The sequence below is a fragment of the Pavona decussata genome, unplaced genomic scaffold (genome assembly GCF_977016875.1).
Source record: "Pavona decussata unplaced genomic scaffold, jaPavDecu1.1 SCAFFOLD_134, whole genome shotgun sequence".
In the NCBI taxonomy this organism is placed as follows: Eukaryota; Metazoa; Cnidaria; class Anthozoa; order Scleractinia; family Agariciidae; genus Pavona; species Pavona decussata.
In genome coordinates, this window is record NW_028145547.1 from 5,626,776 (window position 1) to 5,648,793 (window position 22,018).

General features: G+C 37.9%; 2 protein-coding genes across 2 annotated transcripts; one reads left to right on the forward strand and one right to left on the reverse strand.

Moving 5' to 3' along the window:
- Nucleotides 1-318: 318 nt before the first annotated feature.
- Nucleotides 319-21,899, forward strand: LOC146467934 (acid-sensing ion channel 2-like). The gene is made up of 12 exons (XM_085125657.1): nucleotides 319-970; nucleotides 2,691-2,911; nucleotides 4,059-4,215; nucleotides 5,191-5,253; nucleotides 5,569-5,758; nucleotides 6,158-6,249; nucleotides 7,413-7,462; nucleotides 17,437-17,593; nucleotides 18,547-18,609; nucleotides 18,927-19,116; nucleotides 19,516-19,607; nucleotides 20,766-21,899. The coding sequence occupies exons 1-12, from the start codon at nucleotides 319-321 to the stop codon at nucleotides 20,873-20,875; spliced, it is 2,037 nt and encodes a 678-aa protein (XP_084981783.1). The 3' UTR covers nucleotides 20,876-21,899.
- Nucleotides 7,534-14,420, reverse strand: LOC146467935 (substance-P receptor-like). Its single transcript, XM_085125287.1, has 2 exons — nucleotides 13,964-14,420; nucleotides 7,534-9,943 (listed from the first exon to the last, which is right to left on the reverse strand). Exon 2 carries the CDS (start codon nucleotides 9,934-9,936, stop codon nucleotides 8,848-8,850), a length of 1,089 nt encoding a protein of 362 aa, XP_084981413.1. The 5' UTR covers nucleotides 9,937-9,943; nucleotides 13,964-14,420; the 3' UTR covers nucleotides 7,534-8,847.
- Nucleotides 21,900-22,018: the final 119 nt, after the last annotated feature.

Sequence of the window (22,018 nt, forward strand, 5' to 3'; positions counted from 1 at the left end):
AGGCTCGTAGATCCGGCGATTATTCGAGGCCCGCCGTTTAATCAAGATAATACGGTACTTTAATGACTAGAGAGCTGTGATTTCAGCTGTTCTGCTCTCACGCCTAGCAAATTTACCTTAGATAATGGAGTTGGTCATTGACACTGAAGACGAGGGCAAGGTCCTTCATTGTTTGTTTGCTTTGTAGTTTTTTTTTGTGTGTTTCGATCAGGAGGTAAACAGAGATAGTCACTATAGCATCACATTTACATACATTTTCAAATAGCTTAAATTATTGGTCTTGCAAAACTCAACACTTACGCCAGTTGGAAGGGAGAAATGGATTCAGACATTTCGGAGATCGATTTAAGACAAAGCAATCATGATCAAAAGCAAAACTCTTTGGTGTCAAAATCCAACAAAGTTATTCCCGAGTGCAACGAAGACCTCTCCGCGAAAATAAGCCAATCGGCCGCCATAAAGCAAAAATGGGACAGCTTCGTGGAGTCAACCACACTTCACGGCTTGCAAAACGTGTTCACCAGCCGAACCGTGGTACGGCGTGTTCTTTGGGCTGTATTTCTGTTATCGGGAATTGCATGCTTTTCTTATCAGTCTTCAGAGCTAATAAGAAAATATTTAAGTTACTCCACTGCAACGAAAGTAAGCTTGGTGTACGAGGACACCCCAGAGTTTCCAGCAGTAACCATTTGCAACTTTAACACGTTTAAAAAATCTGTTTTTATGGCAAAAGGATACGAGAAGGTTTTTGAGTACGCCGAGAAAAAGGTGCGTGGACTCGACACAAGTAACAGCACCGTGGATTTAAGCAAGTACAACAATGTTAACATGACAGAGTTGTATTTTACTGCAGGACATCAAATTGAAGACACATTGGTAAGCTGCCTTTGGCGGCTTGAAGAGAAATGTGATCATAGCAACTTCACAGCTGTTTTGACATCTATGGGACTTTGCCACACGTTTAATTCAGGTAAAAAAGTGAAAATCTCTTTTTAGTTTTCATGTTGCATCTTCATTTAGTGTGCTTAAATGTTAATGAATAATTCTTAATCTATAAGTTCCTTTAGTTAGGATTTATTGTACTCTTTAAGCCTATAGCAATTATACTATAAAAATCATGACTGCTTTAATTGGAATCGTTGTAATTAATTTATAACAGCGTCACTGAGACATAAAGAAATAAGGGCGAATTTGTTCAAAACTTAAATCCCCAACCTTCTTGACTAAACCAAAAAATGTATAATGTATAGATATAAGAGCAGCTATAAATGATAACAGGGTTTTCATAAATTAAATTTTCATGTATTTAGATCTGAAGTACAAACCAAATCGAAATTAGCATCGAATTTAATACGATGTGATTTTCTACACTTTTAAACGTGATTCTAAAGTTGGACATAACACTGATGTTACTGATCTGAAAACGTGCAGTAACAAAAATTTCAATCGTATCAGGCACACTGTTAACGTCCACTTTCAAACAGGGAAGCGTTCATTTGTTTACTGAATTTGAGTGGATGTGTGCTGGTAACTTGGGAAATGATGCTTTTTATTAATTATTTACCATTTTTTTGTTATTAATGAGTTCACGCCCGGTTCAACCAAAACGGAAAAACGTCCGTTTTCAAACAAATCACTCACAATTGTTTAATTTGCGAGGATTTCTGTTTCTAGCTTGACAAATTATACTCTTTACCTATTATCTATCATTTTTTGGACGAGAAATCGTCCAAAACGACTTGAAAATGTTGTTATCTTTGAGGCATATCATTTACGTTCGTTTTCAAACAGCAAAGCAATTATTTTTTAATTTGAGTGGGTAGTATATGTTAGTAGCTTAGAAAATGATCTTTTTCATATATTCTTAGCATTTCGTTTTGTTATTAATGAGCTCATGCCAGCTGAGCAAATCAAGTTGATTAGGAGGACAATGGACGGCGAAAGTTCCAAAATTATAACTATACATCCGACAATTTTGAAAATCTTTTGTCCGTTAGGTTAACGCAGCCGTAGGGGTTTTTTTTTTTTGCATAATGTATGAGAAATAGCCTGCGGATCTCTGCTTTGTGTTAGGTACATTGTATGAATGGATGGATGGATGGACTAATAGAAGGAGAGATTGGTCTACCTATCGCAACAGTTGTGCTCAAAATTACAAAAGTAGTTTTGGCTTTCCCAAAAGCCGTGCACTAACATAAATTCAAATCTAAAATTAACAGTTGCAAGTACAAGGAATGGTTAGATTTAATGCAGAGATTGATGGTTTTAATTTAGTTTGTTTTAAGAGCTCTCAAGAAAGTGCTGCCTCACATTCTAAATCATCTGACAATCATTTGATTTGTGGATGAATAGAGGCATAGCTAGCTGGCTAGATGGATAAAAGTCACGATATGCATAAATTTGCCAACAATAAAAGCGAATTTCAATTGAGTGTCGAAACTAATTTCTCCTTTGCTTTCGTTTTACTCTTACTTCGTTCCGTGATTGGTTAGAAAAACTCGCGCCATTTTTACAACCAAGAGAAGCACTAGTTACATATATTTGTTTCGAGTTCTGATTGGTCCATTGCGCTGTCTACGTTTTTTGTGTTTTGTTAGAATTAAATTACTTCGGTTTTGATCTTACGACACTCAAATCAAAACCACTCTATTCATTTGATAACTTTATGCTAGCATTCCAATTTCATTCAGGCAGGGATGGTCAACCCGTTTTGAAAGTGACACAGGCTGGAGCAGCGTTTGGACTTCATGTTATTTTAAACGTACGACAAGATGATTATTATGGTGCTGATGGGTACCTCGCGGGTCTCAAGATACTAATTCACGATCCCGACACACCACCCATGGTTGATGAACTCGGTTTTGCAGTGGGTCCCGGTATGAGTTCTTTTGCAGCCATAAGGAAACAAAAGGTAAGCCAGCAAGCTTGGGCGTGTGGGCGGGCAAGTGAGTCAGTGAGTGCCAGAGAGTACGGCCATGGATCTCAAGTTTCAGGTTTACTGCTTCATAAACGTTCTCCTCCTTTATTAAATCCATCTGTGTACAAAGTAATTTGGTTTGTTGCATTTATGCCACTGTTGACAAAATTTAGGACAGTGTACTTCTTGCATCTGGATGCCATGAACATGCAGCGGGACACATTGTGGTCGACTCGAGAAGAGCTGTCTCGAACAAGACGCTGAATTTTATCGACACATTATTATAAATATCATCTTAACGTTGGTTCTGTTGTCATGTGTCCGTTGATTTCCATTTCTTCTTCAGCATTTATACCCGTTTCCTTCCAATTCATGTCACGTCTAAAACCGTGCTTTATGTTTCAATAGCAGAACGCCGCCATAGAGAACGTGTGGAACCGTTCGGATTTAGTGACTTCGGAACGTAGTTACCTCGGGCAGATGACAACTTTCAAGTATTACGTCCTCTGGACAAAAAAATCACTTTCCTCGAACGTAAACTTTCAACCGGACCCGGTCATTATAACACTGTAAAACTCAAACTAATTTGTTTTTCATCTAGAAACGCCAACGTACTCGAGAAAGTAATCATCAAGGGAATAGCAGTTGCAGACAATAAATTGTATTTTCCCTTGAAACAATAAGATAGGTATACATTACTCGCACTTATAACCCACCGTTTAATTTCCGCGGTTTTTCAACAAGAATTAATACGTTTATAAGACTGATCTGATCTGCTGTCATACAGATTTCAAAAACGTTTGACAGTTTTCGATTCAGCTTTTGAAAACGCTTGCACTGGAATATCATCGTAACCCGGAAATTTGGGCCGTATTTCAGTCAAGCAAGGCATGTTATATTTCAATTGGGTGAAATTACCGGTGTGTCGATCCTTCGCATACCGACTGGGTGTCCCTTATATGTGGCTGGATTTTGATCTCATGTTAGTCCATCTTTTATGTCCTGTGACCATCATCATCATCATCGTCATCAACAACAACAACAACAACAACAACAACAACAACAACACTGAGCTCATTTTTGGTGATAAACCTGCTTAACAAAGTTAATTCGTGCTTTGTCTATCTTGTTTTTCTATTAGGTTATCAACCTTCCCACACCTTACGAAAGCAACTGTTTCAATAAGTCCATCAGTGACATACCTGGTTATAAGAAGTACTCGACTGCTGCTTGTATGTTGAATTGCCAGACAAAATATGCGATCGAAAAATGTGGCTGCAGAGACGTTTCAATGCCTGGTAAGCTTTATCTCACAGGATAGCCACTGTCTGATAAAATCCTGTGTAACAGAACAGTTTCCAGCTGTTCTTTTAAAAAAAGACCAAAACAAGAGAGACAGGAGACTGTGAAAAACAAAAGACTGTATTCCAGTTTTCTGAAACAGCAACAACAAAAATATAAACGCATGACGACATCGATCACCAAGCGTAGGAAGATTTTTCAAACATGATCCGGCAGAAATGGTCGCCTGCACGCCATGCGCTTGATTGGTGGGTCAAAAAAAATTTTCCGCCAGAGTTCGCTGATTATTACTTACTCCACGGGAAAAAATGGTTTAGGAAATTCTCAGAGCTTACTCTTTGTTTACTGTACATATATTTCAGGAATTAATGATTAGTTCCTGCGGCTCATTTTCTAACCAAAACCCTTCACCATTGTCTGATCAGGAACGAATCATAAACATAATGGGTGCAATGTTCATTGCTGATAAATCAGGTATGAAAAACCCGTCCACATTAAAAAAGAAAAAAAAACAACACTTTTTTATACAATAATAACTAGGCGCTTTAGGTCTACTATGGAAAGAAAGAGCTGAATGGCCAAACGAATGCCAATGGCAGTTATGTACGGAACTTAAGCAGTTACGTAGAGAAAGCCTGGACAATTCAGGCTTGAACGGGATTCGAACCCATTACCTCTGTCAGGATACCGGTGCAGTGCTCTACCAACTGAGTTTTATCAAGCCAACTGGGAGGTGGTCATTTTGCAAATTCCTAACGTACTCGTAGATGAAAGTATAAATGAGAGAGCATCCCAATTATCGAACTTAAGCAGTTTGCTATTGATAAGGTTGGCATTATTTTTTTAATCTATTTTACTTCAAAAATACTTTAGCTGCTGTTAACCATAAACAGTATTTAAAAAGTAACTGATCTAAAAAAGGTGAAGTTTGCAATTTATTCTGTTATTTGATGAATTTTTTGGCCTAGCAGAATTAAACAGTGCAAAAGTCTGCGGATTAAAAGAAACAATCGATTGCCTGACGCGCGAAAAAGGTAAGCTGAGAGGGCTACATATGAAATAGTTTCCTTTCATTTTTTTCGTTGGGCACCCTCGATACCCGGCCTAGATTAAAATCTAGCTCCAGTTAACAAGCATTAGCACAAACTCCTAACCTGGATTTCCTTGCAAACTTTGAAAAGTCTGTCAGAACGTCAGGGCGGGGGTTTTCCTTCTCCTACCGCTCCTGTTCCTGAAACATGAATTTCCCAAGTTGCATTGTGTAAAAAAAAAGTTAATCAAAGTAGAATTGGTTTCCTATGTAACTGCTTATATGCTATAGATTACGTCAACAATGTCTGTCGTTTCAGGCAATTTTCGCAAGTTTAAAGGCTCGGACTGCGATTGCCCAGTGCCATGTGAAAAGATCTCCTTCCAACAATTTCTCTCCTATGCGGTTTTTCCAAGCAACAACCACGTGAAACATGAATTGAAGTTTCGTCTGGGAGACGAACAACAGCTGTCACCAGAAAGGATCAAAATCTTTAAAGAATACGTCAGGTATTTGTCTACTAAGTGCCGGACTCCACTTGAATAGTAACGGAACCGTTCGGATTCATGATGCACGCGCCCTTAAATCTCATGCAAGACTTGCCCCATAAAATGTGTCGTTTTCTATCGCCCGACCGTTTCTGATAACAATACAGGTCAGCCCAATCACTTTCCTTAGATTTTCCAAGTTTAATTTTGCTTGTATACGTGTTAAAGTGCCTTTGACTCTTAAATCCACCTTTGCAATGACATCTTCGAATGAAAAGACATTTGCACTGTAACGGGCAGTCACTGGGGAAGGCGTAAAAATCAAGACTGGCTTAATTATTGTTAAGTTCCCTTTTCTCTTATATTTCGTTTATTTCAGGTTACATCACCACGTAACTATCTGCATCTTTGTTTTCACAGCCAGAACCTTCTGGAACTGCGTGTGTACTTCCAGGAATTAAACTACCAACTTATCGAACAGACACCTGCCTATGACTCAGAAAGCATGTTAGGTAAGCGCAATGGACAAAGTATTAACCCATGTCACTTTAGGATTTAGTAGTCTTTTACTATCGTTTGGTTTTATCAACAAAGTTGACAAGGTAATTTCGCCATCGTAAAGAGATTCGAGTGCTGACGTTTCGAAGGTTAGCCCTCCGTCAGAGTGAAACCAGAATCCAACTGTTGATAAAACCAAATATTCGTTTCCACTCCCAACCGACGCAGCACCATAGTTTCTTTAGAAACTAAACCTCTTTTTGAAATATCGTTTTACTATCGTTGCTATCAGGCAGCGCATATGTTTCTAAAGAGGGGGGGGGGGGGGGGGAGGGTTCGTAATTCTCAAAATCATTAACAATTCATCAAGAGAAAACAAAGAAAATTACTACTGTGACCGTGGTTTGGATGTGTGTTCCTATAATTACCATAAAATTATGCCAACTTTAGCCTTGAATTTCTCCAAGAGTTATTGATCATTTGAGGAGCCATATCAAACACTCGAAAGTAAAGTATGTTTCATCAGATATCCAAACACCTCGAAGTCGTTAAAAAAAAAACTTGGCTGCGCCTCGTTTTTTCAACCTACTTCTCAGTGTTTGAATATCTGATGAAACGCGCTTTCTCGTGTTTGATTAATTTATTACTTCAACAACCTCACAGTAACGTAACTGCTACTGTACAGCTTAGTCTGTCATTTTATTTAATATTTTTCGTTATGTTTTTTGATCATTTAAAAAGGCTAGGCTTCATCTAGCAGGGGAATGGGTCAAGTTGGATATTTAGACTAATTCATAAATAAACCAGTCACAACTTACACCAAATATTAGACTGATCGCGTCAAGATTTGTAATTTTTCTATATTTGATAATCTTTAGTCAGATCGCGATAAATTATGACCAAAATCCACACTTAAGTGCCTGTCTCCCTAACGTTGGTAACAAAATAGATTTGACACAAGGACGTCGAGTGCCCTATAATTGAACAGAGATATTTGAGAATGGTTGTTTTGCACTAAAATTACCTTTAATTTGATGAATCACTCTTTCAATTACATTTGTAGTAGAATTTACCTTGCTTTCGGTGTAGAAAACTGAGAATGTTGAAAAGGTTGTAACAGATTAGGAAGATTAAATCAGACTGGGGAGTCTTGACTGACTTTCTGTTCTTTCCTCAGGTGAAATAGGCGGCCAAATTGGGCTTTGTGTTGGTGCCAGTCTCTTGACCGTGATCGAGTTTCTTGATTTCATATTTACCATCATCGGAATGCGACTGGGATTTGGATAAAGCTATATAATGAAAATATTAGAATTAAAATTAAGAAAAAATTTTAAAATGGAATTAGAGAAGGTAGTTAGGTTTTCAACAGAAAAAATAGCATTTATTTTGATTTAGGCGGTGAGCCACCAAAGGCTTTTTGTTGTATTTTCGTGCACACAAACGACCTAGCGTTTTGCCTACCGTATGTCTCACTCTCTCCCCAGACTCACTTTCCACTTCTGTGATCGCTTCAGACCTTTCTTCATAGAGGGCGCATGTTCATAAAAGCTTATAAAAAGCGCCATTAATCGTAAGTCTTTTTATTAGTAGAAACCATGTCTGGGGATCTTTTTTGAACAGCTCAATAGAGCTTGTGAAGATACCCTGCAACTGAACGTAATAGTTATATAATTTTACAACTGATGGGTGAATAAAGTTGTTAAAAAAAGGCACCAAACATACTGTACTTTTTTTAACATGGTTTGGCCATGCACTCGTGAAGGAAAGTTTTGCTTTTCTCATTTAACTTATTGCGACAGCGACATGATATTTCAGTTCTTTGTTCATTGTTCGTAGTCACGCGCTATGACGTGGACGGATGTCTGAATTTGGGCGCATCCGAAATCACTATCACGTGCATTTGGTAGACCACTCGACTCGCGTTGGTTGTTCTACTTTTTGCTGTGCTACACCGTGTGGATCAGCCTTGCAGAAATTTGAGTCTTTTATATTTTTAGCTGATTAGATATTTTACATATCCTCCGTATACTTGCAGCATTTTCGTTTGCGGTCCCTTGCTTATTGTTTACCAAATATGGACTCTGACTGACAGTCTAGTCTTGATTTTATCGGTCAGCAGTTATGATCAGTGTTCATCAGTTTTGTTCAAATGTGTTTGTAGCTGGTTCATATCAACAGATCAATGCTCATCAATACATTAGGGCAAACCCTATTTTATTTTCAGCTCGGATTCTGTGACCCTGTAATATATTCTCTATATTAATGAAACTTAAAAGTGGATGTCCGTTTTATTCTTGGTACTGATATGTTCTGTAACTGATTTCTTGTTTATCCGGCGGTCAGAAGGATCAGTGTTCAGAGTTGTGGTCAAACAACTGACATTTGAATTTTGCGACAAAGGTAACTGATTAGAAGTGAGATACATGGATTTAATTAGATGTTCTTTTTAATACCAATACGTTTAGGCTTAGATCCGAATACCCCACATTACGGTATATATACAAACTTAACTGGATGGATCAGTTAAAGTATGCCAGTATACATAAAACTTTCAGTACAGTTTTCCTTCACAGCGACCATCGTACTTCTGGTTGCAATCTATAAATATTTTTTTACAGTGACGTCAGCTCCAGCTCTTTGAAAGTACGTAAAGATGGGAAACTCTCTAGCGTGCTTCTGTTGCTGCGCATGCGTACTCTGTTTGACTTACAAGGGCAGTAGAAAGGCTTTAGCGCCTTTTTTAGGACTTTTTGATAGTCACTGTTGAAAATAATGTAAATGAATGGGTTTATAGCGCTGTTTGAATGGCCAAAGAACAAACCAAGAAAAGCGACGTATTCAGGGAGCCGGCACTCCTTGTTAGCACCAAGGAAATTCAAGATGAGATAAATATAAAACGGAAGCCAACAAAGCGCAAAAACAAACACCACTGTTATGCAGATCTTGAGAATTTTCTTTCTCGTTTCGATCTCGTGCAGCTGATTGTGAGCTGTTGTGTGTCCTGGGACAGTTCTGACCCAAACTTTGAAAACGATGACAGAGTATAAGATCCCGATTATAGCAAGCGGACAGACGTACAGGGAAAAGAACAATGCTAAAGTGTAATCTTTTGGGGACGACTGGTTGTCAAACAATGGCTCCCAGTTCTCCATGCAATACAACGCCCCGTCCACATTCTGAACATGCATGGCGTAAAGCATTGGCGACGCAATAGCAAAAGAAGACATCCAGGTTAGAGAAATTACTAGAATTGCAGTGCTGTTGCGTCTGTTGCGTCGGAATGGAAACATGACGGCAAGAAATCGATTAATAGCAATGGCGGCCAAGGTAAACACGGAGCAAGCAATCGCTGTACCTTGGATGAACACGATAAATTTGCACAGAAACACACCCGTAATACCGTCAAACCATTCAAATTGCTTCTTCGTTACCATCAGCGCATAGTGGTATACCTGTATCCCCATGTCAAATACTGTTGTCAAGAGGTCAGCGACTGCCATGTTAATGATGTAATAGTTCATGACAGAGTGAATACGATTGTAATTCCTGCTGACAGCGCTGATAAGGATGCTGTTCCCAAATACGGATAGAACCAAAATGGCGCTGTATGCAAATAGTTGGCAGCCGGCTGTGAAGAGGGTCGATTGGGGTTGTGGGCATCCAAGCAAATCCGTGGCATTTGAGCTGACGTTGTTGTCCATTTTTGATCTAAAAAGATAGTTAATGTCAGTTATATCACAAAATCGTAAATACTTAAATCAATTGTTGAATGTTTACAATGGTGACTATAACTCGTAATGACTTTTAACGACGAAGCATGTAGCATATACTTGCCGGTGATGTGGTTTTATTTGACCCTTCGTTGTACAAAAAATGTCCAAATCAATGCCAAGTTCTTTGGATTTGCACAGTGACGTAATACTAGAAAATGCGGTATTTAACTAAGCTATTTTTTCAAAGAATAATTCTATATTTTGTTTTTCGAAATTCTACACCTTTAAAATTGATCCAGTTTAATTAAAGTAAATGTAATATGGCTATACTTTTGTTTTTAATTTATACATTTGCGTTGTTCTGACAATTGTGTAAATAAAAAATTGCAAAAGTCGTTTGCCTTTTGAAATTTGTTTAGGTGAAGTGATTTCTGAACAATGGAGAATCTGTAAAGCTGAAAATTTGCGGGGGAAAACGATTTACTGTATACTGATTAGCTGAGAAAGAACTGGCATTTTTTTAGATTAAACACAGACACGTCTTTGCATTTGAAGGGTATAGCGAGGTTAATGTCGCACACGGCGGTAGTTAGACCTGGTATCTGTAGCATGAAGCAAATAACTGGGATTATTATTCAATACATTGTAACACTGCCCAAATATGGTCATGGTGCACTGGATATTCGTCATCCGTAGTCAACTGATATCCTGCGATATACGTAATTTCATGTGTCAGGGAGAAAAAAATGACAAAATAAAGATCGTCTCCATCTTTTCTGAAATAAAACTGTTGTTTGTTATCAATGTATTGAATAATAAAACAATTATCCTGCTCAATGTTGCGGAATATCCCCTTACTTTAGCGAAATCGTCTTACGGCCTCGCCGGTTAGCCTAGATATCACCTGAATATTCCGCGTGATTTCGCAGAATAATTGTTAATTATTGGTGATCCCCTGGCCCCTAAATTAGACCTTAGCTTAGTCCATTGCAAGTCAACCCCAGGCAGTATGTTGCCCTTCTATTTAACTGGGTGCAGAGAGACGATATAGAGAAAGGCTTCTTGAGGAAACAAAAAGATGTCAGATGCTAGGCGTCCAACCAACGACCTTCAGATCTTGCAACCTACGCTCTGACCACTGCCCATCTGCCACTGCGCTTACTTTGTATTTTTAACATACATTAAAGTTATGGAATGAACCATGAATAATCCTTCCTCACTGTACTGTCATTTACTTGCCACAGAAAATCCTCATTTAAACTCATATTACATAACTATGTTTATTTTCCTCCACAGTCACGGTTTTTGACGCCATTTTAACGAGTAGGCAAAACAAGTCTTGAAATAACAGTGTTTGTATGGAAATCAGATGCCAAATAATTTTCATAAAACATCGCTTCTGAAAAAATTAATGAATTGGAAACATTTGGCACTGGAAAAGGATTTTAAGAAAAAAAATTGGAGGGATGTAGCTGTGCCAGAAAGCTTCCAGTCTTGTTTTGAACTTTCCATACATTTGTCTGTATAGCGAACCAGCCGTGAACTGCTACTAAAAATAGTACGCGGAAAAAATGGAGGGAAATGTATGGAAAGTTCAAAACACGACTGGACGCTTTCTGGCACAGCTACATCCCTCCAATTTCTTCCTTAAAATCCTTTTCCCAGTGCCAAAAGTTTCCAATTCATGAATTTTTCAGAAGCGATGTTTTATGAAAATTATTTGACATCGGATTTCCATACAAACACTGTTATTTCAAGACGCGCTTGCGTACTCGTCAAAATGGCGTCAAAAACCGTGATAAGGCCTATTGAGCTGACTTCATGAAAGGAACAACTAATGACCAGCTCTAGTAGTAGCTGTGGTTAGAGACACTTATCGATAGTCTGTACAATGGCATGACAATCTACAGCAAATTTCAGCAATACCTTTAGGTTTCTGTTGATAACAAAATGGTTTACGTGTTTTTGAGTTAACACGGCGGAATTTCCTTGATACTTCTCATTTAGCTTCCCACAGAACCGAAGCGAAATCATCAGGTAAGCTCGCGATTGAAGTTTTCTGTTAATCACCGGACGCAAACCTACTTATTAACTTTTTTACTCACTGGCGTTTGTGTGAATCATGACAAAACAACTTCAAAATGTCATGCAAAAACAAACTAAAAATTTAGCACTGACTGTTTGTTTCCATTTGATCTTCAAATAGGATCAAGAACAATCCAACTTTCTGTCAAACAGTTTATAAGAGTAAAAAAGGAGTGTTTGCTTCTTGGAACTTTTACAAGTCATAAGCAAGTCTTTAATGACAGAGACGTCAGCACAAATGTGTCCATTATTCTAAAAACGCATTTCTGTTACAGCATTAGAGCAGAATTGCGCACACAACTTTCCTGCGATTTCCTTAGCTTCCGCAGTGATAAATAAAATTAAAAGTCTCTACTGTTTATAAATAATTCAACTTTCTGAATTTCCGGGTTATATTGTTAATCTTCTTAGTCGTAGAAAGCAATAAACCGGGGAATCAATAGTGGCAATAAATTAAAGGGACGCCAACAATATATCTTTGCTGCTGTTATTGGAAGTGATATATGGTAAGCTTGCAGTCAGGGTTATTTAAAATTGCCAAAATTGGCCTCTTATGCCTGACTTGTAAATCGTTCTATAAATAACAAATTTTTTTTCCATGACGTCCGAAAGTAATTATCATGTTCATGTTTAAGAAACTTTTAATTGTGTTCTTTTTCGAAACTCGCATTAGATATTTATCCAGCTGGCGACTCAAAGTACTTCAGTCGAAAGGTATAGGCAGTTGAATCGTTTTTTCCCATGGCTATGTTTTTAGTGATGGTAGATCCCTTTATTGTTGTTCCGGTTTTTAGTTTTCTGTCAAACTGCTGTGCTAAAAGAATTCTTTATCAAGGCTTTCCATATTTAAAATTGTATTCTTTTTTTGTTGCGGCTTAATGTAGTCGAAAACGTTAACCATGGAGTTTTGTTATTTTTATTAATCGATCCAGTTGTCTTTTTTATCGAAAATTTCACGCATATTTAGGCGAGACAAACTAGGAAATAAGAGCACTGAAGTTACAATTATTATATTAGAAATCTCAGAGTTGTGTTCACTAATATAATATCCACGTACGGGGAACAAAGAAGATCAATTTTTGAAATTAACTGGGCCGGTACTAACATTTATCCTGCCAAAGACGACATGTTTACCGAAATTGTAATTGCATTTCTTTTACCAGGGAGACATTTTCCCTTTCGCATAGTGTAACATGGACAAAAAGCTGAATGCAAATTGTTAAGCCAGTAATGGGCAGTGATTCTTGCCAAAAGTGTTAACTGGCGACTTTATTTGCTCGTACCAAGTGATAGAAATTCCAAATTTTAAGCCTGAAGAATACCTCAGATTTCGCGTTACAAATAATATCGAGTAAAAAAAGCCGGTCCACACTTGGAATGGCCACAATTTCGGATTTATCCAGAGACAAAAGTGGAAAAAGAAACAAAGAAAACAATTAACGCCACGAGAAAAGTAATACTCATAGACTTTCATTTGAATGACTATACTTTAATTCCCAGAAACAAAATTAGGAGAGAAAAACGAGCAGACATGTTTTCTTTATTTAAGAATCAACTAAAGCAACATTATTTATAAACGTCGCAAAAAAAATCAGTTGATCTTCTTCTTTTTTTTTTGTAATGTTTGTATGTTTCTATATTCTTCTTTTAATCACGGGCAAGGTGGTTTTATTCACATTTTAGAAGAAATAGCTTATCACGATCATGAATTCGCAGAGCTTAGAGTAGCCGGGCATATGTTTAGAACAGATGCACTAATCTACAAACTCAAAGAAGATGAGAGAAATCAAACCTTAAAAAGCTCGTGTTTTCAACGCCACCGGATGGAAAAGAAACTTCATGTAAATACATTTTACCACAGTTAAAATCTGAGTTCAGTTCTCTATGTAATATACTAAGCATAAAGGAAACAAGAAGACTGTTTGCTTACCTTCCAGTGTTGTAGCTTAGCCTGTTTAAAACGTGGCCAAGTGGACTTAGAGAACAATTCTTGTAGAGATCCTTTGTCGCAACGTGTACTAAATCAATGCAATTTGCAATAAGAACCGGAATGCTGACGAAATACAAAATGATAGAAATTGATAAGGAGATTTCAGATCAATTGCTTCGGGTTAACCTAGCTTTTTTTTACGCTGAGACAATATTTGTTGTTTAAGACAACTATACAATACTGTTTCAAGCAACAGAACCTTTTTCCATGACGTGCTACATTGAGTGTTCCTTAATTGGTATCCGAGGTGAGTCTTAAGTATTATGAAACAAAGATAAAAGCTATCTGTATGAAGTGCTGAAATGACTGCGACAACTTGATGGGTACATCTAGAAAATAATGTCCAGTGTCCGACCGACAGGTGCAAATAAAATATGCTCTTAAAGGAAAATATTGATTTGTCTTTTTCCGACGTTTAGATGACATTGGAGCAAACTCTAATTGCGACCAAAATTAAACTTTCCTGATTTGGTTCCGAAGAAAATGACGATGAAAATGGGGTTGTTCTCTTTTTAATACCAAATTAAGATCGTTCAATTTAATTAATTGAAGGAAATGTTCCGGTCTCCATTGCATTTTACTTCAAAAGATAACCTACTGAAAAAACAAAGGCTAAATTTTATTTGCGATTCAGGGAAGCTGAAGAAACAAACAAGAGCTCAAAAAAAAAAAAAAAAGAGAAAAGAAAAGAAAAGAAAAACAGCTTTTAATAATGTCATGCATGTTTTTGTTTAAATTCATGTTAGCAGATTTTGTGTGGTCTCTGTATAAAAAGCGCCGGTTCAGTTTTGTCACTCGTGCGCAAGCTTCTTCAATTAAATTCACATCCGTTCAGTGGAATCCGAACTTATTAAAGTGCGAGCTATCTTTCTTATTAAGAGATCGGTCGGTCGGCAGTTTCTAAGTCGTGCTCCTTTTGATGCTACACCTTTAAACCAACTTCATCTACACCGGCGGTGTACGCATAGGGAAGGAAACACTATGTCAATATTCCAAAGAGAATTGCAATAACATCGAGCTTTTTCAAATTTAAACAGGTTGAATTAAATTGTTGGAAACCGAGCTCAAACGCACGGATACGCTACAGAAAAATAAGGGTCTGTAAAGTTAAATTTATTGGCGATCAATATTTGTATATGATTCGACTAAAACGGGCTTGGTCGTGAACCAGAACACAAAACAATTGTATAGCGTAGGTTCAGTTTTACTTTACATGCTCAGAAAAAAAAAAGATATGTACGTGTTAGGATCACCCGGCTTGCAAGGCTGCCGCAGTAATAAATGCAACAGAAATTGGATTATGGTTGATGCGACTGATCGATCCAGACGGTCGTAAAAGAGAGCTGATGACAACAAAGTATATTAAGAATATATTAAGTGCAAAAATATGCAGTTGACTGCTATAAGGTCACTTACTGGAGCTGAAAGCTTAAGAGAAGCGACCCCCAATGTAAAAATGGTATTGTGTGTAGTTTGAAGAATATGCCAAAAACTTATATCGACGTCCTATAGCTTAAGAGTTTCCAAGATATTGTTGCAGCAACATGCATTATGCGGCGATTCGCACCGCTCAGCTTCAGTCTGTCGTTATGTGTTAATTTAGCCGGCGAGAGCAGACATCTTTTCCTCCTTTTTCTTTTTCACCCGGGTGAAACAAAAGCAGGAAAATGCGTCTGCTCTCGCAGCCTAGTTGTTATATTGATGAGATTACAAACTGTTTTGACGATAAAGGGAAAAAAAGTGTTTTGGGGATATACTGCATCATATTTAACAATTATTCTGCGAAATCGCGCGGAATATCGTCTGGTCGTCCGAGAGGCCGCAGGACGAGTTGGCTAAACTCATGGAATATTCCGCAAGATGGAGCAGGATAATTATTTTATTATTCAACACATTGATAACAAAGCGCAGCTTTATTGCAGAAAAGCTGGAGACGATCTTTATTTTGCTTGTTTTCCTCCCGACACACGGAATTATGTAATCGTAGGACCGTTGACTACTGGACGACGAATATCCATTATTAAATTAAAACTGGATCATGGAGTTTGATTGGCTTAGTGCATGGCCATGTTATATGAGCCATTATACTGTGCCAAAAATTTATTTATTGTCTTCTGGCTGTTCTTGCAAAGCGAAATCAGCAAGATATATCAATATTTCTTGATTGTTTTTAATAAAACAATTATTCCACTCGCGCTTGTTGGATATGAAATGATTATAGCATCTATCATCTCATATCCAACGCACACTCGTGGAATAATTGTTAAATATTCGCCGTAGTGCAGTTGGTTCACGTCGGAGTCGTCACTTACCAAATGCATGAATCTCAGCTGACAAGAGGCATATCTCACGTTCCAGGTTTACTTGACTTCATAAACGTTCTCCTCCTTTATTAAATCCATCTGTGTACAAAGTAATTTGGTTTCTTGCATTTATGCCACTGTTGACAAAATTTAGGACAGTGTACTTCTTGCATCTGGATGCCATGAACATGCAGCGGGACACATTGTGGTCGACTCGAGAAGAGCTGTCTCGAACAAGACGCTGAATTTTATCGACACTTTAATATAAATATCATCTTAACGTTGGTTCTGTTGTCATGTGTCCGTTGATTTCCATTTCTTCTTCAGCATTTATACCCGTTTCCCTCCAATTCATGTCACGTCTAAAACCGTGCTTTATGTTTCAATAACTGAACGCCGCCATAGAGAACGTGTGGAACCGTTCGGATTTAGTGAGTTACCTCGGGCAGATGACAACTTTCAAGTATTACGTCCTCTGGACAAAAAAATCACTTTCCTCGAACGTTAACTGTCAACCGGACCCAGTCATTATAACTTACTGTAAAACTCAAACTAATTTGTTTTTCATCTAGAAACGCCAACGTACTCGAGAAAGTAATCATCAAGGGTATAGCAGTTGCAGGCAATAAATTGTATTTTCCCTTGAAACAATAAGATAGGTATACATTACTCGCACTTACAACCCACCGTTTAATTTCCGCTGTTTTTCAACAAGAATTAATACGTTTATAAGACTGATCTGATCTGCTGTCATACAGATTTCAAAAACGTTTGACAGTTTTCGATTCAGCTTTTGAAAACGCTTGCACTGGAATATCATCGTAACCCGGAAATTTGGGCCGTATTTCAGTCAAGCAAGGCATTGTTATATTTCAATTGGGTGAAATTACCGGTGTGTCGATCCTTCGCTTACCGACTGGGTGTCCCTTATATGTGGCTGGATTTTGATTTCATTTTAGTCCATATTTTATGTCCTGTGACCATCATCATCATCATCGTCATCAACAACAACAACAACAACAACAACAACAACAACACTGAGCTCATTTTTGGTGATTAACCTGCTTAACAAAGTTAATTCGTGCGTTGTCTATCTTGTTTTTCTATTAGGTTATCAATCTTCCCACACCTTACGAAAGCAACTGTTTCAATAAGTCCATCAGTGACATACCTGGTTATAAGAAGTACTCGACTGCTGCTTGTATGTTGAATTGCCAGACAAAATATGCGATCGAAAAATGTGGCTGCAGAGACGTTTCAATGCCTGGTAAGCTTTATCTCACAAGATAGCCACTGTCTGATAAAATCCTGTGTAACAGAACAGTTTCCAGCTGTACATGTTCTTGAGAGACAGGAGACTGTGAAAAACAAAAGACTGTATTTCAGTTTTCTGAAACAACAACAACAAAAATATAAACGCATGACGACATCGATCACCAAGCATAGGAAGATCTTTCAAACATGATCCGGCAGTAATGCCTGCACGCCATGCGCTTGATTGGTGGGTCAAAAACATTTTTCCGCCAGAGTTCGCTGATTATTATTTACTCCACGGGAAAAAATGCTGTAGGAAATTCTCAGAGCTTACTCTTTGTTTACTGTGATATTTCAGGAATTAATGATTAGTTCCTGCGGCTCATTTTCTAACCAAAACCCTTCACCACTGTCTGATCAGGAACGAATCATAAATATAAAGGGTACAATGTTCATTGCTGGTAAATCAGGTATGAAAAACCCGTCCACATTAAAAAAGAAAGAAAAACACACTTATTTATGCAATAATAATTAGGCGCTTTAGGTCTACTATGGAAAGAAAGAGCTGAATGACCAAACGAATGCCAATGGCAGTTATGTGCGCAACTTAAGCAGTTACGTAGAGAAAGCCTGGAAAATTCAGGCTTGAACGGGATTCGAACCCATTACCTCTGTCAGGATACCGGTGCAGTGCTCTATCAACTGAGTTTTATCAAGCCAACTGGGAGGTGGTCATTTTGCAAATTGCTAACGTACACGTAGATGAAAGTATAAACGAGAGAGCATCCCAATTATCGAACTTAAGCAGTTTGCTATTGATAAGGTTGGCATTATTTTTTTAATCTATTTTACTTCAAAAATACTTTAGCTGCTGTTAACCATAAACAGTATTTAAAAAGTAACTGATCTAAAAAAGGTGAAGTTTGCAATTTATTCTGTTATTTGATGAATTTTTTGGCCTAGCAGAATTAAACAGTGCAAAAGTCTGCGGATTAAAAGAAACAATTGATTGCCTGACGCGCGAAAAAGGTAAGCTGAGAGGGCTACATATGAAATAGTTTCCTTTCATTTTTTTCGTTGGGCACCCTCGATACCCGGCCTAGATTAAAATCCAGCTCCAGTTAACAAGCATTAGCACAAACTCCTAACCTGGATTTCCTTGCAAACTTTGAAAAGTCTGTCAGAACGTCAGGGCGCGGGTTTTCCTTCTCCTACCGCTCCTGTTCCTGAAACATGAATTTCCCAATTTGCATTGTGTAAAAAAAAAAAGTTAATCAAAGTAGAATTGGTTTCCTATGTAACTGCCTATATGCTATAGATTACGTCAACAATGTCTGTCGTTTCAGGCAATTTTCACAAGTTTAAAGGCTCGGACTGCGATTGCCCAGTGCCATGTGAAAAGATCTCCTTCCAACAATTTCTCTCCTATGCGGTTTTTCCAAGCAACAACCACGTGAAACATGAATTGAAGTTTCGTCTGGGAGACGAACAACAGCTGTCACCAGAAAGGATCAAAATCTTTAAAGAATACCTCAGGTATTTGTCTACTAAGTGCCGGACTCCACTTGAATAGCAACGGAACCGTTCGGATTCATGATGCACGCGCCCTTAAATCTCATGCAAGACTTGCCCCATAAAATGTGTCGTTTTCTATCGCCCGACCGTTTCTGATAACAATACAGGTCAGCCCAATCACTTTCCTTAGATTTTCCAAGTTTAATTTTGCTTGTATACGTGTTAAAGTGCCTTTGACTCTTAAATCCACTTTTGCGATGACATCTTCGAATTAAAAGACATTTGCACTGTAACGGGCAGTCACTGGGGAAGGCGTAAAAATCAAGACTGGCTTAATTATTGTTAAGTTCCCTTTTCTCTTATAGTTCGTTTATTTCAGGTTACATCACCACGTAACTATCTGCATCTTTGTTTTCACAGCCAGAACCTTCTGGAACTGCGTGTGTACTTCCAGGAATTAAACTACCAACTTATCGAACAGACACCTGCCTATGACTCAGAAAGCATGTTAGGTAAGCGCAATGGACAAAGTATTGACCCATGCTACTTTAGGAGTTAGTAGTCTTTTACTATCCTTTGGTTTTATCAACAAAGTTGACAAGGTAATTTCGCTATCGTAAAGAGATTCGAGTGCTGACGTTTTGAGCGTTAGCCCTCCGTCAGAGTGAAACCAGAATCCAACTGTTGATAAAACCAAACATTCGTTTCCACTCCCAACCGACGCAGCACCATAGTTTCTTTAGAAACTAAACCTCTTTTTGAAATATCGTTTTACTATCGTTGCTATCAGGCAGCGCATACGTTTCTAAAGGGGGGGGGGGGGGGGTTCGTAATTCTCAAAATCATTAACAATTCATCAAGAGAAAACAAAGAAAATCACTACTGTGACCGTGGTTTGGATGTGTGTCCCTAATTACCATAAAATTATGCCAACTTTAGCCTTGAATTTCTCCAAGAGTTATTGATCATTTGAGGAGTCATATCAAACACTCGAAAGTAAAGTGTGTTTCATCAGATATCCAAACACCTCGAAGTCGTTAAAAAAAAAAAAAACTTGGCTGCGCCTCGTTTTTTCAACCTACTTCTCAGTGTTTGGATATCTGATGAAACACGCTTTCTCGTGTTTAATTAATTTATTACTTCAACAACCTCACAGTAATGTAAACGCTTCTGTATAGCTTAGTCTGTCATTTTATTTAATATTTTTCGTTATGTTTTTTGATCATTTAAAAAGGCTAGGCTTCATCTAGCAGGGTAATGGGTCAAGTTGGATATTTAGACTAATTCATAAATAAACCAGTCACAACTTACACCAAATATTAGACTGATCGCGTCAAGATTTGTAATTTTTCTATATTTGATAATCTTTAGTCAGATCGCGATAAATTATGACCAAAATCCACACTTAAGTGCCTGTCTCCCTAAGGTTGGTCACAAAATAGATTTGACACAAGGACGTCGAGTGCCCTATAATTGAACAGAGATATTTGAGAATGGTTGTTTTGCACTAAAATTACCTTTAATTTGATGAATCACTCTTTCAATTACATTTGTAGTAGAATTTACCTTGCTTTCGGTGTAGAAAACTGAGAATGTTGAAAAGGTTGTAACAGATTAGGAAGATTAAATCAGACTGGGGAGTCTTGACTGGCTTTCTGTTCTTTCCTCAGGTGAAATAGGCGGCCAAATTGGTCTTTGTGTTGGTGCCAGTCTCTTGACCGTGATCGAGTTTCTTGACGTCATATTCACCATCATCGGAATGCGACTGGGATTTGGATAAAGCTATATAATGAGAATATTAGAATTAAAGTTTAGAACAAAATTTAAAATAGAATTAGAGAAGGTAGTTAGGTTTTCAACAGTAAAAAATAGCATTGATTTTGATTTAGGCGGCGATTAAAGGCTTTTTGTTGTATTTTCGTGCACGCAAAGGACCAAGAATCATGCCTATCGTATGAGGCCTCTTTCTCCAGACTCACTCTCCACTTCCGTGATTGATTCAGACCTTTTCTTCCTAGATGGTGCATGTTCATAAAAGCTTATAAAAAGCTCCATTAATCGTAAGCCTTTTTATTAGTAGAAACCATGTCTGGGGGTCTTCTTTGAAAAGCTCAATAGAACTTGTGAAGATACCCTGCTACTGACCGTATTAGTTATACAATGTTACAACTGATGGGTGAATAAAGTTGCTAAAACAAGGCACCAAACATACTGTACTTTTTTAACATGGTTTGGCCATGTACTCGTGAAGGAAAGTTTTGCTTTTCTCATTTAACTTATTGCGACAGCGACGTGATATTTCAGTTCTTTTGTTCATTGTTTGTAGTCACGCGCTATGACGTGGACGGATGTATAAATTTGGGCCCATCCGAAATCACTACCACGTGCATTTGGTAGACCGCTCGACTCGCGTTGGTTGTTCTACTTTTTGCTGTGCTACACCGTGTCGACGAGAGCCAACCAGCTCGAAACAGCTGTCCACGGTTGCTGCATTCTGTTGATTCTCGGTTTGGTCTCTTTTATGTCGCTGTCGTGTTAAGTCAACCTTGCAGAAATTTGAGTCATTTATATTTAGATCTTTTACAGATCCTCCGTATACTTGCAGCATTTTCGTTTGCGGTCCCTTGCTTATTGTTTACCAAATATGGACTCTGACTGGCAGTCTAGTCTTGATTTTATGTCAGCAATTATGATCAGTGTTCATCGGTTTTGTTCAGATGTGTTTGTAGCTGGTTCATATCAACGGATTAAAGCTTATCAATACGTTAGAGCAAACCCTATAAATATTTTTATTTTCAGCTCGGATTCTGTGACCCTGTGATATATTCTCTATATTAATGAAACTTAAAAGTGGATGTTCGTTCTATTCTTGGTACTGATATGTTCTGTAACTGATTTCTTGTTTATCTGGCGGTCAGAAGGA

Excerpts from the sequence above, each read along its gene's own strand:
- LOC146467934 (XM_085125657.1), top strand. The coding sequence starts at position 319 with ATGGATTCAGACATTTCGGAGATCGATTTAAGACAAAGCAATCATGAT. Across the intron at positions 4,216-5,190 it reads CAGAGACGTTTCAATGCCTG|AATTAAACAGTGCAAAAGTC; the intron begins GTAAGCTTTATC and ends TTGGCCTAGCAG. Across the intron at positions 5,254-5,568 it reads TTGCCTGACGCGCGAAAAAG|GCAATTTTCGCAAGTTTAAA; the intron begins GTAAGCTGAGAG and ends CTGTCGTTTCAG.
- LOC146467935 (XM_085125287.1), bottom strand. The coding sequence starts at position 9,936 with ATGGACAACAACGTCAGCTCAAATGCCACGGATTTGCTTGGATGCCCA.